This window comes from Ciconia boyciana, chromosome 12 (genome assembly GCF_034638445.1).
Source record: "Ciconia boyciana chromosome 12, ASM3463844v1, whole genome shotgun sequence".
Taxonomy (NCBI): domain Eukaryota; kingdom Metazoa; phylum Chordata; class Aves; order Ciconiiformes; family Ciconiidae; genus Ciconia; species Ciconia boyciana.
In genome coordinates this window covers 2,419,417-2,437,097 of record NC_132945.1, presented here as the reverse complement: position 1 = coordinate 2,437,097, position 17,681 = coordinate 2,419,417, and the positions used below count along the sequence as shown (strand labels likewise).

Below are 17,681 nucleotides of genomic sequence, written 5' to 3'. Positions count from 1 at the left end.
CACTGCAGTCAGTACTGAATTTGACATACAAATCAATTTTTACCCAGGACAAACCATAAAACTACCCAGGACAAACTATAAAATTAACCAAGCACAAACATCTCCTATAGATCGATAATGCACTCATCTCAAAAGTTATATAAAATAAGACCAACGGACACTTTAAATGCCAGGTGCGTAATATGAAAATGAGTTTTATGATATTTTGCCACAAAACAATGTACGTATTAACATTGATTACTTGCCACGTGTGCCATGACTATGAGCACATACAGAATCCTAATTTCCCTTGCCTCTGAACTCGTGATTATGGGGCGGTTGCATAATTAGATGAACCAGGTTGAGAGCTGGACGTGTCCAAAGCCCATGTCATGCTTGCTTCTGGTTTAACAGAAGTTGTCACGGCAGACGTCAGCAAGGCAGTCAGGGCAGCCTTGCCATGCCATCAGCCACGCTGTCAGCGCCTGCGGATGTCTCTCATCCACCCTTCTGATTCCAGAGATAGTGGTGCTGAAGAACGGCATAATCACTGTATCTTCAGTAAGACCAAGTCTTTACGCATTAGAGACAAATGAATCAGGGAATAAAATGCCTCGGGTCTGAACAGCATGACTGTGACAGCTGCAAGACTACTGAGATCCCATGGTGGAAAGGAATCTCCTGATGTTCAAAACTCACATGAATTTTAGCACAAAGGAATGACAAAACATCTATCTAACCACCAGTTTGGGGAAGACCAGAAATCAATCACCCAACAGTAACTTTGGTGTATTTTGCCTTTATTCAGGAATACCTTGATCTGCTTCGGTTCAAGAAGGTAATCCAGGAGAACATTCATTAAGAACTACGTATCTTCTCTGACATCAGGAACAGGCTCTCCTCCTCTGCAGGACATTCCTGCCTTGGGCAACAGCAGAAAAATCTGTATGAGCTACTGTGAACCAGCAAACATCTTGAAAATCATCCAACATTCAAGATGTGGTTAACAGCACCTCGGAGCATGTTGGAGAGATGTAGATCCCCGAGATGACTGGTCAAGAGACACAGAACGGCCGGGAGTCAGACCACTGAGGTATCAAAATTGAGTTGACTGAGTCTTGCCCTGTTTTGCAAAGATTAGGGGGCAAAACCTAAACTGAGTTGTGATAGTTTCAGCCTGAAAGTATTTTCTTGCACTTAGGTTGTCTGCAATTTCCTAATTTTCTAAAAATTTCTCAACATTTGAGCATTGCTCTGTAAGTTTAGTGTGGGCCGTTCAGACTGACTATCCAGAGTGCCGCCTGTGTTGGTTAGTTTTGTTTTGACATAGTCATAGGTTTCTGTTTGTAGACTGGATGTTTTTATCTCTGGAGTCAATACCCTGGTTCAAATATCTGTGCTTATTGAAGCAGAATTCAAACTTTAGCATGAAGTTTTCTCATGGAAACAGTAGCACAAAAAAGATTAATTTCTGGTTTGTTGCTTTGATTTACTCTTGACATAGTCTGGTGAGATGATATCGTGAACTCAGGTTTAGGTCTTTTAATGACTAAAAAGACTATTTATTTTCTAAAGAAAAAATGCCAGTTTTGGCAAAAATGCCAGAAAAGGTCACATAGCGCAAACTAATCCTCCAAAATAAACTTATTCTCCTAGGTCTAATTTATCAAAAAGGTTTCACTGGTTAGTTTTGTACCAGCAGTCTATGTGCCAGATCAGGCGTATCAGTCCGTGCCATTCTAACGTGTCATCAAATCCTTTTTGTCTTTCCACGCCCAATGTAAAGCTACTGTACAGTCAAAAAGCCACTGTAAGCTCCATACGGTGCGGGGTGACTAATGTCGTAGTCAGCCTGCTCCCTGCCTGGATCAGCTTTGTGCTACTCTAGTAACGATGGTGGAACCACGGTCTCCTTTGCTTTAACGCTGAGGGTGAACAGCAAGGACAGAAGGTCTTCATCGCATGGCTGTGCACGGCAATGTTGCTTTTACCTGCTGCTTGGTTTTGGTCACAGATAAACATAGAGCTGCTTGTGTGATTTAGAAGAAAATTCAACCAGCCGTGGCCACCTCCTCGTTGAGTTGATGGGTAACGTACTATTCTTTCCAGTTATTATTGCATAAAGGAATATTTAATTGCTCCTTCCACTTGGCCTGAAGGAAGGGTATTTAGAATATCCATAGGCTACAACCAGGTCTGTAATTTTCTATAGGTCTGCACAGTAACAGCCATTTATACTTTCAGCGTAACAGTATCTCACAGCAGTTTATCCTATCTATCTATTCAGAGGGAAGTGATCTTCTAACTAATGATTATTAAGGTAGGTTTGTGGTTTAATGAACATTTTTAGAAGAGTCAAAATGTTTGAAAAAATACAAAGGTGAAAAAAAAGGCATAGCAAATGTAACGCAAAAATTGGTAGTGAATTTTAAATCTGTGCTTAATTTGCAGTGCACATTTTGATCCAAGCTTTCAACCAAACTGCTTGTCATGCAAGTTGTTCAGGAGAAGATGTTGGCAGCCTCTTCAAGGAATTCCTGTTCCTTTTCCACAAATGTACAAAGACTTCTCACAAATATAGAAAGAGTGAAACAATAACTGCAGGGAGATGGATGAAACCTTTCAAGGCAACTGTCAAAGGCAACTGAAGCACAAACCTTCTTGGTAATGGAGAACTGCTATTGGACACAGACCCTTAAAAGAAGACCAAGAGCTCTTGAAACGTGTTTTAGCCAATTTTTAGTTCAGACGATGGAGAAAACTATTGGAAATGCTATTTAAAATCTTGATTAATACAGGAGAACTTGAAAGTGGCATGATTAACAGCTAATGAGAGCGAAAGAAACCCACTGATCGAACAGAAAACCACCCTAACGTGGAAGAAAGACAGGAAGCATACTAAAGACTAACATAAAGATGAACAAAAGTACAATGTAGCTGTAATGGCAGCTTTAAAAATGCATAAGCAGTCTTTCTAAATTGTGCAAAAAGTGGAAACAAGCAGATAACTAAGAATTAGTAGAATGGAATAGAACGGGCATGTAGGAACAAAATGAGAGACAAAGGTCCAAGATTAGTTGCAGTGAGGAAGGAACGGAGAAGGATATAGGAAGACATTCTATTTATACACATTGGAAGCAAGAGCAAAACAGAAGAAGATCTTACTACTGACAGAAAAGGAGAACAAATAAAGGAAGGCACAAAAAAGGCTGTGTCTTCTTTGCTTCAGCCTTCAAATAAAGTGAACTGCCACCAGGTACTAAATGCTACCTTTTAAGGAAGGTGACAGCAACAGGTAGCAGCAGGAAAGAACAGACTAAATTGCATTTGGTTGTGTGGTTACATTGAGGTTGGCAGTGCCTGAAAAATGCACTCCCCCGTATTTAGGAGGCCAGTCATAGATATTTTTAAATAATTGGTGTGTATCTACAAAAAAGTGATGGCATTTGATGGTTCTGCATTGACTGGAAGAAGGGGGAGAAAGGGGTGGACCCGTGGATGGAAAACTGCTCAGCTTAACTCCAAAGCCTGAGAAGATAATAAACTACCAACACAGAAGCAGTTTGAGAATGAGGTAACATAAAAAGTGACAGATCAAAAAGTCACCATTAATTTGTCAAGAATAGGGGGAACAGCTGTTCAGATAGCAGCACTGAAAGGGATCTGGGGATTACAGGGGATCAGAAAAAGAATCTGAACCAACATGGTGATGCTATTGCAAAGTCGGCAAACGCCAGGCAAATGCCATGACATAGGTTACCTAATTAACCTGATTATTGGATATAGATGTAAGGAAGAATGCAAAGTTGAGTAGAGTCCGGAGCAGCCTAAGAAATATAAAAGGTTTAGAAAATGTGGCCTATGAGATCATGAGACCTATGAGAATTTGTTTAGTGTAGAAAAATGAAGTTTACGGGAGAGCATAATATTATGTGAAATGATAACAGTATCTAAAATGTTACTGTAAATTGATGTTGACTGTTCTCTACATCTGCTAGAGGCTGGGCAAAGAAACTTATTTCATTCACAACCAAAGTACAGTTTAGATGCCGGGGAAAACTTTGTGGTTTTAAGGACAGTTGAGTGCTGAAACAGGCTATCTAGGAAGACTGCACATCTCCTTTATTGTAGGTTTTTACAAAGAGATCAGAGTGGCTTTTGGCAGGAACAGTCACACCTCAGAGCAGCAGCTCCTGCTTTAAGTCTTAGTCGCAAAGTCCTTTGGCCCTAAAGGTGATATTAATACATGCCTCGTGCTTTCCCCAAAGAAATAGACGGAATAGACAGCAGAAAGCCTGGTGGAAATTGCACTTATGATGGAAACCGGAGCAAATTTTCCTTAATCTGTGCAGAAGTCTGAGACTTGACCTTATGGCCTACCTCAAACTCATAGGCCCAGCTCCAGGAAAGATCTTGCACGCTTCAGCCGAGATGTGACAGACCAAAAGGCAACTTAACAGCCAAAACTGGTCCCGAAAATGCCCGCCCAGCCGTTGCCCAGCCCCAGAGGCGATTACACCCCACGGTCACCCCATTTTTACCCCGCGGGACCGCGGCGGACAAAGGCCGCAGCCCCCGCCGCTGGCTGAGGTAACGGGGGGGCGACGGGGGGGGGCGACGGCCCTTTCCAACAGGTACCGCAAAGGCGGGACGTGGCGGCCGCCGCCGGCCGGCCCAGCTCCCCCCGCCGCGCCCCGGCCTCTGCCGCCGACCGCCCTCGGCTGCCAGGCCGCAGCGCCCCGCGGCATGGCGGCCCCCCGCAGCCCGGCGCGGCGGGAGGGCCGGAGCCGCCGCCGAGGCGGCCATGTTGTCGTCCTGCGGCCTGTGGTAACTTTCGGGGAAGTTTCTTTCCCGGCCTCTGGGGGGAACGCGGGGAAGGAGGCGGGGAGGGAGGGGGTGGAATCTGCGGCCGCCAGGGCAGGACGCGGCGTGCGCGGAGGCGCCCGGAGAAGCGGCGGGCCGGGGGCTGCCCCCGCTCCGCCTCGGCTCCCCGCCCGCCCGCCGCGGGCCGCGCTCCGGCTGCCGGCGGCGCCCTCCCCGGCGCGGCGGCGGGGCCGTATTCACCGCGCGCTTTAGGCCGGCTCCGCTGCGCAGACAGCGTAGAGCGGCCGTCCCTCCGTCCGCGAGCGTCTCTCGCGCTACGGCCGCCGCCCCCCCGCCCGCGCCCCGCCTCCCGGGCCGCTGCCCGCGCTCCCATTGGCCGCCGCGGCCGTCACTCGGCGGCTGGGCCCATCTCGGGCTCCCCATTCATGCAGTTTGGTTGCGTGTTGGTGTATTTTACTGTTTGCAATAAAGAGGGGGGGATTTTTTTTTGTTCAGTTTCTGCTGCAATTAACTCTTGGTCCCTTATACATCTTTTTTTTTTTTTTTTTTTTTTTGCAATTTTGCAGAACGGTTGAAACAGTTTTTTGGTGGTTACGTTTATTTTTTATATATATCTATATCTATATATTTTGCAATCAACTATTAAGGTGCAACTATGCCCAAAAGAAAGGTAAGTACAAAAAAAAAATAGGGGAGACAGATGGGGAACGAAGGGGAGAGATTAAAGCAGCGTTTGCAAAATTATCCGTAAATTTTTGCGCGCGCGCGTGTGTGTGTATGTGGAGTTTTTGCATTTTTAATTTTTTGTCTATGTCCTAAAGTGGAGCTGGGACTGGAGGGAGAGGGCTAGGGCGTGTGTCGGGGCTGCTCGGCGCGGGCAGGGGAGCCTGTGAGTTCACTTTGGGCTGTTTTGTTTGCAAGGAGAAGGCTGAGCAGTGTCTCCATGCTGGATTACAAACAGCCATAGTGCTGCTGCTGCCCCTATGGAGAACACAGGCAGGCAGCGCTAGGCACGGAGGGCTCTGCCGCTCGCCCAGCGCCGAAAACCCCGGGGCCGAACGGCCCCAGCCCTCCCGGCCACCTCCGGGGGCATTTTAGGGCGGATCGGGCCATTCCCCGGGAGGATTTGGGTCTAAACGGTGCCTCTTTCTCCTGCGTTTGCCTTTGTTCTCCTTTTTTTTTTTTTTTTTTTTTTTTTTTCCTCCTCTCCCACTTCTTGTCATACCAGATGGTTGTGCAATGATAATTTGGAGCCATTAGGCGGCGCAGAATTTGAAACTGTCCTTGAAGGAAAGCGGGGAAGGGATTCACCACCATAATTAGTAACTTTAGCTCGGCGGGACCCAACACCCCCCCCACTCCTTGTGTCCCCCCCCCGCCCCCCCTCCCCTTCCACCTCCGCCAGCCCCGACCCACCGCCCGTGGGCAACGAGGCCGGCCCCGCGACCGCCGGCCGGGCCAAGGCCCCGGGAGGCCCTCAGGGCTCGGCGAGGCCGCGGTCCCGGCGCCCCACGGCCGAGGAGGAGGCGGGGAGGCGGCCGCCCCCCCACCCGCCGGGACCCTCGCCCGCCCGCGGGGCTTCGGCCCGGCCCCGCCGCCCCCCGGCCCCGCCGTTGGCGGGGCCGGGGGGCGGCGGGGCCGGGCCGAAGCCCCGCGGGCGGGCGGGAGTGACGGGCGCGGCCGGGTCGCCGGCATTGTCCTTGCGCGGGGTCGGCGACGACCTTGTTGTGGCAGGTAATTTGGCGGGAACTTTTTAAACGCGGGGACGCCTCGGCGCGGTGACGTCGCCTCGGCGGCCCCGAGGCATTGTGGGAGTTGTAGTCCGTGAGGCGAGGAGAAGGGGGAACGCGCCATCGACATCCCTTCCCGCTCCTAGCCCGGTGGCCGGCCCAGGGAGCGGGGAAGGGAGCCGGGTGGCGTTGGGGGTTCCCTACCCGCCCCCGGGCTCCCCTCAGGGCTCCGGCCGGTGTCAGGGAGCCAAGCACCAGGGATGGCGCCGCCTTCTCACCTCGGTCTCTCGCTTTCCTTGCAGGCTCCAGCTGAAGGCGAGGCAAAGGAGGAGGTAGGAGCTGCTTCTTCGGTGCCGGTTCCCACTCCTCCAAGAACTTGTGTGGTGCTCCACATAAATTACGAGGCCCCCGCACCTTGCGCGGAGTCTGCGGCCTCCGGGGGTGGGTGCAGGCTCGGGCCCTGCGCCTGGGTTGGGGGTGCCCGGGCCCATCGCTTGGCGTGTCACCCGAGGTGGGCGCCGGGTGTCCCGGCTGCAGCCAACAGCTCTGCCGGGCTGAGGCCAGAGGCCATCGGTTCCAATGGGAACGTGTTCCCTTTAGCCTTACGGACAACGGCTCGGTGGCAGAGCCTTAATGGCACAACTCCTGGAAGCAAAGAAACTTTATCACTTACCACCTCAGTTGGGTAAAAGGGCGGCGGCATAGAGTGAGAACTATTGAACAAAGCTGCACTTTTGGGAATTCATCTCCATAATGCCCGTAATTTCATAAATCCTAGAATCTGTATGGGGCTTCACGACCTAGTGTACGTGCCGTGTTATTCTGGGTTGCAGTTCTGAGAAAGCACTGCTTCGTATGCTCTCTGAGTTTTAGTGACACATCTTTCTTTACACAGCCAAAGAGAAGGTCAGCTAGACTATCCGCTGTAAGTATCTTTATTTACTCTTTTGATATTACATCACGTGGGATGCTAAGTTCTGGGGGACAGTTATAGAGAAACTATTTTGGTTTTTTCCACCGGTATTGTGAAAGGCATCGTTAGAGTATTGCAATATTTAAAAGTAAAATTCCTATTGTATGTTTCCAGTCCCTGAGTATCAACACATTACAGGCTTACTTTTAGACATTTCACGTGACATACAACATCTGTGTTAGTTAACATTCAGTCTGGACGCGTGAGTATCCAGAGTCAAGGAATATTGATTTCAAGATGCACTTGTTCTCTGTAGGTCTTCTCCATACAAATACCTGCTCATAGCTCTATAAATTACCTGCTCTCTCCTTATACTTGTAATTTGGCCATTGATTTTGCGGGCCCAACTGTTGGGTAAACTGAGACCTGGAGGGTGTAAATCTGTGTCATGCAGTAGGAATCAGCCCAAAGTCACAGCCTTAAACAGGCTCTTGCCATCCTTTTCCACAGACACTTTGTGCACCCAGCCCTTTTCTAAGCCATCTTGGAAATGCCAAGTGGATAACAGTTGCTATTTAAAAAAGAAAGTACTTAATTTTAGTGAAAGCTAAGATGTGTATTCATACATAGAGTTATGTCCAAATGTTAATACCTTTCGTTTTTGACAGCCACTTGCCTTCACAGCAGACAGTAACACCCAGACACAGTAATGGTCCACTTACTACTACTATCAGCATCTGTACCATAACGACTGTAACACACATGAGGAAATGTGGGTTTGGATAACAAAAGATACTGATCTGTCTCTGACATTTACTCCTTTTTACTACAGAATGAAGCAGACAGCTCTAAACTATTTTTTGTTTGAATAGTTTTCAGAAGTTATCAACATATTGCTAGAACACATAGCATTCATCTGACTCTGATTCTTATCTATGTTTTGTACAGAAACCTGCTCCGCCTAAACCGGAGCCAAAGCCCAAAAAGGCAGCACCTAAGGTAAGTGTTCGAGATCTCTTGAAGTGAAGTTATACTTTTCTTTCTCAAGGTGTTTATAGGGGGGGAAAAAAACATCCACAACTAACCATTTTGGTGTTTCATAATTTTATTTAAAGATTTAATCATGTGAGTTAAAAGAATGTGAAAGATGTAAAGATAATTTTATCCAATTCCTAGTGAAGGAATGTGGTAAACTGAACGGATTTTAAATCAGTTGTGGTGAGGCTTTACTGCTTGCCTTGCAAGGCCGTTCTGAAGTTTCATATAATGCATTGTTGGGAAAACGATGCTTTGAATAGAGATCAGAGACTCAATTAGAGAAGGCATTGAAAATCATGCTTTTAATTACAGTTTCTTACTATGTTTTTCTTCAAAGGCACTCTTTTCAGTTAGTTATCAGTTTATCAAATTTTAATCCATGGAGATAAAGTTCTACATACCCGTTTCTTTAAGCTGGATATCTTTGGAAATGTCAAAAATATTGGCATATCTGACAGTGTAGTTAAAAAAGAAACTATTTAAAGTTCCTTTGTGCTTTGGAGCAACAGTTTGAGATTTAAAAGGGGACAGTTCTGCAACCCATGAGGTATTTCTTTATACCCCCTTCCTGTCACAAACTTCCCCAGTGGTCACAGTTTGCAGTGCTTTTTTTTACATCTGTCTGTAAATATTCAGATTGTATTAGGATTTTGCAGCTGGGAAAAAAAAAACCCAACGACAAAACTTTAGTGTTCTTTTTAACCTGTTCCCATCATGCATTTTCCGTTGTGGTTTTGGATGGTCATATGGGCAAAGCGCAGGTGCGAGAGATGCTTTAGTTACAGAAGGGGGTGATGGGCTGGGAACCAGGAACTCTTTTCTGTGCATTTAAAAGGTCTTGCAATTGCATATGGCACAGCAGACTTCCAGATGATGAAAACTATTCTGCCTCCAAGTCTTGCTATGTGGAGCAGCAGAGGTGTCATGAGAAATGGACAAGAAGGGGAACCCCGCTTGTCGTTTTGGGGCCCCTGTATCGCAGCTCTGTAATCTCAGTGGTGTCCAGAGCAAATTTTTCACATCTGCATCTTGGTCATGCAGCCGGATTTCTAGATCCCATTCCGGAGCGGCAGGGGAACCTAGGAACCCTGCTGCTCCGCATTCCTGTGGTGCGAGCGGCTGGAACACTCTGGATTGCATCTCCCTCTAAGTGGCTGGTCCCCCGGGAAGGGGAGAGCCTCCCGCTGGTGGTTGCTCTTCCAGCCCAAGTGGCAGAGAGCAGGCTTGGGGATCTAAAAGTTCTGGGTTCAGCCCCTGCTGGTGACCCATGCAGAGGTCAGCGCGGTTGCATATGATGCACGTTGTTGGTATTTTCTTTTTTTCAAGTTTGCTTTTTTATTTTTATGGAAACATCTCAGGGTTTACACACAAAACCTGCGTTAACCGAATCTTAAGAGTTGTGAAAATAAGCATTCAAAAGTTAAGGACTCTAAGTGACTGTCAAAACTTAGTTTGGTCCCTTACTGCACAAGCAGTCTCCCTCTGGGATCATAAACGGTTTAGTTCTGCTGGGACTGGTGCCTTGGGCATTGCCCCCACATTGCCCCCAAGTTGGACTTAGAAAGCGTTGGTCCTCTTGCTTCTAAGGTGCTGGTTTGAAGCCAGGATACTTGAGTTGCATTTTTGGCTCTCTAGAGCTCCTAATACTGTGCAGAGGGGCATGTAATATGAATTGTTGCAGGCATTTTGAATTCTTGTTTCCCCCAAATGCTTAACTTTATGACCTTCAGGTTCTTCAAGTGCTTTTTTGTGTGTCAGAATAGATTTCCCCTTTTAAACTTAGCCATATTGAAAAACATAGAGCTGGGAAAAAAGTTTTATCACTTTATAAAACTCATGACCTTATTACTGAATTGATGTTGCTATCTGTATAGAAAAATTATTCAGGAAAATTAATACAATGGTATTAGCTCAGAACTAGCTGAGAGGATGGAAGAAGCTTGGAAATTGAAAAATAACATTGTCTCCTTGGGTATTTTTTTTCCTGGACTCACTTGGTTGTGGAAGGGGCCTTGATCCCTTACAGAATAGCCGTTAGCTTGTCCCCAGAAGTCACGGGTCTTGTAGAACAGAGCAGAGATCCTGGGACCCTCACTCACAGCTGTGTGCTGCAAGACACTTTCTCTCCGGTCAGTCCAGCCATGGAAGCCAGTTTCTGTGGATTCTCCTCAAACGCTTTCTTAAGAGGGGCTTTACCAGCAAAGAGTGGGCTGCAGAGAATTACAGTTTTAGCTCTGTTAATACTTTGTTGTCTTTTTTTTGTGGGGTAAGGGAAAAGATACCCTTCTTCAAACAACCCCAAGTCTTTAAAAATCCTTTATGGCTTCCATGGGAAGAGCAAGTGACTAACATGCCTGTGCTCGTGAGTTTGCAGCATACTGGTGCTGCTGGAGGGAGGAACCCTTCACAGTGGGCTACTTAGGTGTGCTTCAAAGGTCTGATGAGGTCTGTTCAAGTGACAGAGAGCAAACCAGTACCATAGTAGTGTTGCAATTCTAAATCTTACTGCCAAACAGTACCAGAATACTTGGGTGCTGATATTACTGTGATATTTATCTTTTTTCTGCCTCTCTTGAAAGTTGGAGGACTGTTCAGCCAAGGGAGGGGAAAAAGAGTGAGAGGAGGCATACTCTTCTCTTTCCTCCTCTGGTGACTCTCTTCCTTCTCTTGGAAAGAGCTGCTACATGTTGCTGATAAGTCAGTCTCCAGAGAGGAGGAGAGGCTTGTTGAGAGTGGGCACAGCCCAGGAGAAGGTGGCTCCTAACACCATATTGTAGGAGAGTTTCCCAGGTGGGCTGAAATCCCTCAGCAGGGTCAGGCTGGGGAGCGGGAGGTTAGAGAGGAAAGAGACCCTCACCCATTTGAGTGCTACTAACCTCCTGTCTTAAATTTTCTGCATTATTATAGGAGTTGGTGTTAAATTTGGTGAATTTTTAATCATCAGTATCATTGAAGAATCAGGTGACTTTGCCCCTTATACTTTGTATCTGAGCTTACCCTTAGCAAGCAGCTCATTTTTAATGTGAATTCATTTTGTCTGCGAATAAGCAAGGTGTTGAAATAAGAAAGTATACTTGTAACTTCTAGTCACTGAGACAACTCTCATCTTCTGACTAGAGGTACATATATATTCAGAAATTATCTATCTTCGCTTAGCTGTGAGTAGTAATTTTGCAGATATTTATGGTTCCTTTGTTGGAACTAGGTTAATCAAGCGAGGAACTAAGCTAGTTTGCTTAGTGCAGTTGCTTATGGGCAGCAAGAGGCAGATCCTGGGAAGTGAAACTAATGAGAGTCGTGCTAGTTACTGTATTGGGGTCAGGATCTGACCTTGCCACATAGAAAACCATTACTGCAGAAGCTGTAGCATCAAGTTTTGTTTTGATTTAGCCCGATCCACATATAAGAAACGGTGCTTAAATAATAAATGCAAAGTTCTCGTTGTTACTGAAGTGATGCTGTTGAGCCCCCACCTTGTCGATCACACAAATGGTTTATTATAGTGAGGAATATTTCTGGCAGGGAAGGGGGAAAGTCCTTTGACTACAGCTTTGTTACAGTTTTCTAAATAGGCATTAATAGCACATCTGAAGTATTCTGGTATTTCCACTAGTTGTACATGTTCTTTTTGTTCTGTGGTATGCCTTTCAGCAGCACAGCAGAAATACAGGCCAGTTCAACTCCAACATTTTTTAGCTAATTTAATTGAATGCCTATTTAAAATAGGAATTCTTTTAACCCCAGCCATGGCTGCTTTTATATTATGCACTTCCCAGTAGCACATTCAGGACAGAATAGAAGGAAAGCACTTCTCCCTAGAAACTTTCATCACATCTTTGTCAATAGGAAGTTCAGTGTGTAGAAGCAGGTTGTGTAGACAGTTTTAGAGTTGAGAATGTGCCTATGCAGATGTATGACGTGGAAATTAGCATTTACCGTATCACGGTCTGTTTTCTTAACAGAAAGAAAAGGCAGCAAATGATAAAAAGGAGGACAAAAAGGCAGCAACAAAAGGGAAGAAAGGAGCCAAAGGCAAAGATGAAACTAAACAAGAGGATGCTAAAGAAGAAAACCACTCTGAAAACGGAGATACCAAAACTAATGAGGTACTTTAGCTACAGTAAACATGGGAATAAACACAGATGTAGTGGTAATACATCTGCAGGAACTAACGGTTGGGCCTCCTTGTCAGAAGGGGGTGTGTTTCACTGCCATCCTGTAAAGACAGACCAGCTGCAGTATCTGCACAGGGCAGCTCCCAGGGAAAGCCTGAAAGAATAGCATTCTCCTTCAAACTCATTCCTGCTGTGTGATAGAGCCCTTCCACAGGTGGTCTGTGCTATCGTAGTGTCCCTCTCAGGGTTGGCACAAGAGCAATGCAGAATATTTGGGGAACAATAGAGCTCAGTAAGATTGCTATCCAACCCTGAGTTGACTTTGCATATCCTCTCTGGACTGCTGGATTGCCTCTTCTGCTCAGCACGGGTTGGTACTGTGCCAGAAATCTGGTTTTAAGTTTTACACAATTCTTTAAAACAATTCTTCACTTCAGAACAATTCAACAAGAGATCTGCAAAAGAAATTTGGTCTTGTCTCCTGATCTGCAAGTCTCTTTCTTACAGGTTCTTACTGTATCAGCTACTTACCTAAGAGCTGCCATTTGCTAGGACTAGCTATAAGCTTCAGTCAGCTCCTGATGGCCTTTTCCTAGCAGATTTCTTGCTGACAGTAGAAGCGCCACGTTTGCTACGGGCTCCCTTTGCCCCTCTAGGCACAGACTAGCCTGTTGTGTTCTCTTGCTTTTGATTTACAGTGATCTTTCTTCATGTGTTGAGTATCATTATCCAGTTAATGGGTCGTTTATTCTTTCATTTTAAAAACTAATTCAGGAGCTTCTTTGCTAAAAATTAATACGGGGCTAATGTACTTCAAAGGATCTTTGATAGGAGCTTTGCAATTTTGATGTGTTGACTTAAAAAGTAATAGCAGACATTTTTATAGAAAACAGGTGAGAACCAATTTCCCCAAAGTCTGGACAATAGAGAAGTATTGTGGTTTTATGTGTAATTCTTACGCTTCCCTGTGACTTATGGAGATGAGGACTTGGAACTTTCCCTAGCGAATGATTGATCCTAATCTAAAATACATTCTAAAGTTCTGCCTCTTTGGAGGCACTTGACATTCCAAAATTAACTCGATCATCAATTAATACTCGTCTGTATTTTAATTTTTAGCATTATCAGCCGACATGTTGTTGCATTGGTATTTTCCATAGTAGCTGTGCGTTCTTGTCTATCTACACAAAGTGTTGTCCGTGTGTGTGCTAACAAACTAGTCTCTCTTTGATGCTTGTTAGAATGGAATCCGATTAGCATTACGAATAATATTTCTATTCTTCCCAAACACTTTTATAGGCACCAGCTGCTGAAGCATCTGATGATAAGGAAGCCAAGTCCGAGTAATGTTAACCCTGCCCTATATCTCCATCATTTGGTATCCGTACCTCCATGCTGTATTGTTAACAGAGAGGAATATTTTTATCAACTATTTTATAAATGCAGGTTTTTTTAGCATGAATTTAATTATGGAACATCTTCATCTCGGTTACTTGGGAATTAAATCCCTAACAAACAAAACAAAACAACAAAAAAAAATCATTGTTTTTAAATTTTGTGATTGTAATAGTTTGTATGGTACATGGAAAGAATAAGTGGTGGTAGCTTTTGACTTCTGTCAGTGTGTCCCTTTTTGTGTAAGTCATGCTTACAGACTTCAGATTTTAATTTTTCCCTTGTATGTGTTGTATGGTTTCTTAAAGTGGGGAGGTCTCAAAACAAATAACCGTGTTAAACATTCCAGTGGTTCTGTGGGTTGCTTTTATAAAGAAGGTGAGCTATTTTCATGAAAAACCTAAGAGCTGGAAATCTGTTGTTTCCCAAATGTAATTTTATTTTGTCAGTTTTGAAAAAATAAATAAATAAAAGTGTAATCATGTTTTTAAATGAAATACAAACATTTCTTTTAAAAGGGCAGGTTGGTTGTATGTACCCACTGTTAGGAATTTTGCTGGATTTATCTTAATAAAAAAGACTCCTCAAAAGCTGATTGTGGTTTGTTGCTTGTGCTGCAAACGTACTGCTGGAGAGCTACCAAATTCCAGACGAGTTGCAGTAGTACCGAGCTTCAGGCTGAGAGAACCTAGGCAGCTAGAAAGCTTTGGGCCATAGCATGGCTGGGGCTTGGGCCCCTGTCGTCTTCTTCTGTAGACAAAAATGGCTTTATGGGCCAGCCTCTCAGCAGCCGAAATGGGAATAGGTGATTTCGGTGCTGGCTTACCCCAGCTGGGAGCTTCAGCCAGCGCTTTCAGGTGAAGGCTGACCTTGTAAACTCTTGTTACTTACTCAAGTGAAGGTGGGATCCTTAGTGTTGTCCAATACGCCTTAAGCATTATAGACGTTATTAGCACTTTTGAAGGGTATCGTCTGGTTTTCTTTTATGTGCCTATTAATTGATTATGATTTAGAGGGGGGTGCTTTCCTCTTAGACATACTGCAGAAGCTTAGAGACTACCACGTTTACATCGAAACCTTCATAGTATGAAACAGTTTTCTGTTCATGCAGGAATGTTCGTAGTCCTGGTTAAAGTGCATACTTCCATAACTGTTGTTTATAGTTTTCTTCTTTAAACTGGTATTACTCACAAAATGTTTTCTTGGACTCACTTAGCTTCTCCTAGCATGATAACATGTATGTGTGCAGAAGTGCCTTCCGTTAATGCAAGCTTCATTATTCTGGGAAATTACAACTAGACTAGACAGTAGTTAAATGGGGGTTTAGTATTGGTTTTACCTAGCCTCATTTTGGTTGCTACAGCTATTCTATGCAACTTTATCAAGGACACTTCAAATTTTCCTCTTAAAGCCTCCTTTTATATAAAGTCTCTTCACAGTGATGACCAGATACATTATACATTTAATAAGAAGAAAAATGTCTGCAATGCGGAAACCTTATCTTTTGCATTAAATTGTTTCGCAGCCCAGAAATGTGAAATTCCAAGAGCTTGCATATTTTATCCCATACCCAAAACCTAACTCAGCATCTCAGTGCATAGTGTCTTGTATTAAATGTGTGTTTCAGGATCAGTACCCCAGGGCACTGGCTACTGGATGATGTTTAATGTGGATTTAATTTTCAAGGCCTAAAGCACCGGGGAATTTTATTCCTGCTGCACCACCTTTTATTTTGTAGAACTGCTCTATAAAAGCATCAGGGTTAACTGAGCTAGATCTTCCTCAGCGGTAAAAGTGAGAGAGTATTTAGGGGCCTTTTCCTTTGCAGTATGTTCCCTTAATCCCACACAGCCTAGACACAGTGACTTTCAGGTGTGCTCTGTAGTCTCTCCTGCAGTGAAAACTGATGGAGAGAAGTAGCTGGAATCCCTTGCCTGGTGGAAGTGTGGTGAGATGTGGGTAAAACCAGGGAGATTCTGAATGTCCCGGTTTGAAGACGATCCAACAATAGTTCAAATGTCAGCCTCATGCTTTTACATGTAAAAAATAATTTACTGAATGTAGCCTGCTTTGGAATAATGAAAGATCACTAACAAGCACAGCAGCGTGCTTTGGACACATGGTACAATCATTTTTAGGGTCTGACTGAATGCTGCTTGAAGTCGATGAGAAATACCAATAGAGAAATGCATATTGGAATGAAAAGTTTTACACCTGCATATTTCCCCTGCCCCCAGTGGTTTCTCTAAAAGGGCTTAAAATAGCAAATCCAGTTCTGCAAGGAAGGTGAGCTCCTTCTCCGAATCTTGGTACCATCGAACCGTTTCTCTTGGCTTTAGCCTCTAGTCACTGAGCGTTTCAAGCACTGTTATTTAAATAACGGCAGACACTATGAAGATGGTTGATATCTTCTTCTTAGCAAAGGGCTCATCCATATGCCAAGGTATAATCAGCCCAGCATATGCTCATTGAGGTCATTCTGTATGTCAAGGCATGTTTCTCCATTTTAATACAGAGGTTGTTATACAGAAACATACAATTGAGTGTTTGGTTTTGTTTATTTCTTCCTCTTCTAGTGCCAGGGCGAGAGTTGTTCTTAATTCTATAACTATTGTTATAATCAGATTCCTGTTTCAAATAAGTACAGAAAATTGCTTAAGAACTTTTCAGACAAACCTCCTTGCCCAAATTCATAACTTTTCTGAGCAATGGGGTATTGAGCGAGTTGCACAACTAAATAGATTGCCTGCCTTCTGCCAAATCCTCCTCATCTGTTGGTCCTGATGTCTAGATGCTGAATCAAAAATCCACATCAGCTCACAAGCTTTGCTTAGTTTATGGTGGTCTGAAAAGTAGCGGTTTCGAAAGGAGAAAACTTGTTCACTGACCAGTCGGTTGGGTGTACCTGCTTTCAGGTTCAGCTGGAATATGTGGAGAATCTACCTTCACCGCGGTCCTTGGCTGGCTGTTTGGCCATGCTCTGGGTGCAAGCAGTACGTGTTTGCCTATTCTGATGCTGGTTATGAAAGATTCGTAGACTTGCTAGGCAGGCAAAATCGGCTGCGGGAGTTTGATTATCATTATTAATCATAACAATTACGGACCTGAAAAGATGCAACGTGGCAAACAGATGCATGAGCCTAACGATAGTGATGATTCCGAGGTGGCGTAATGATATTTTTAGCTAGGGGAAGAGATTTAAAGTCAGGTTGGCAACAGCTTGCAATGGTGAGATGCCCCTGTAGCTCATCAGTTATCGGACAAGATACAGGTACAACTGTTGACTTGGATTTTGCAGTGAAACCTGGTGAAAGGAGGCGATGCTGCTGGTTATGTTTTAGATACCCAGTGTCGCTTGAGTTAGTTTAACAAACTGTATGTCCTGTTTAACAAGCAGACGGCGAGCGCTACCGATGCTGTTACCTGCTAAGCAGGAACCCTACAAATCATTAAACCTCGCATGCAGAGAAAGCCTGCGGGTCGAGGTGAGTGCAGCCTGTGGGTACGTCCCGCTGTGCTAAGTAGCGTTGGGCGTTCGAGTGACCAGTGCCAGGCCCTGGTGTCGAGAGGACAGCAGAGTGGTTTGGGTGGGAATCAGGGTCTGGGGCCACGTTATCCCGTCCAAATGGAAACACTGATAGCGTGCAGCTATAAAGTCAAGGTTAGTATAGTGAGATGACAGTGAAC

The 17,681-nt window shown here is 44.9% G+C and overlaps 1 protein-coding gene and 1 long non-coding RNA gene across 3 annotated transcripts; both read left to right on the top strand.

Annotated features, from left to right (window-relative positions):
• The first annotated feature begins 1,491 nt into the window (after window positions 1-1,491).
• On the top strand, window positions 1,492-4,460 carry LOC140658718 (uncharacterized). The gene is made up of 3 exons (XR_012044831.1): window positions 1,492-2,067; window positions 2,431-3,235; window positions 4,248-4,460. It is a non-coding gene; the product is annotated as an uncharacterized lncRNA (long non-coding RNA).
• Window positions 4,461-5,201: 741 nt separating this feature from the next.
• Window positions 5,202-14,486, top strand: HMGN5 (high mobility group nucleosome binding domain 5). 2 transcript variants are annotated; one of them, XM_072877281.1, is made up of 6 exons: window positions 5,202-5,473; window positions 6,836-6,865; window positions 7,429-7,458; window positions 8,395-8,445; window positions 12,447-12,590; window positions 13,899-14,486. In XM_072877281.1, the coding sequence occupies exons 1-6, from the start codon at window positions 5,459-5,461 to the stop codon at window positions 13,944-13,946; spliced, it is 318 nt and encodes a 105-aa protein (XP_072733382.1). In that variant the 5' UTR covers window positions 5,202-5,458; the 3' UTR covers window positions 13,947-14,486. The 2 variants fall into 2 exon arrangements, with proteins under 2 accessions (XP_072733382.1, XP_072733381.1); XM_072877280.1 differs by lacking the exon at window positions 5,202-5,473 and having other exon boundaries at window positions 6,639-6,865.
• Window positions 14,487-17,681: the final 3,195 nt, after the last annotated feature.

Bases quoted from the DNA above. Each gene is read 5' to 3' on its own strand.
- HMGN5 (XM_072877280.1), top strand. From the start codon at position 6,794: ATGGCGCCGCCTTCTCACCTCGGTCTCTCGCTTTCCTTGCAGGCTCCA. The intron at 7,459-8,394 runs GTAAGTATCTTT...TGTTTTGTACAG, and splicing joins GGTCAGCTAGACTATCCGCT to AAACCTGCTCCGCCTAAACC. The intron at 8,446-12,446 runs GTAAGTGTTCGA...TTTTCTTAACAG, and splicing joins CCAAAAAGGCAGCACCTAAG to AAAGAAAAGGCAGCAAATGA.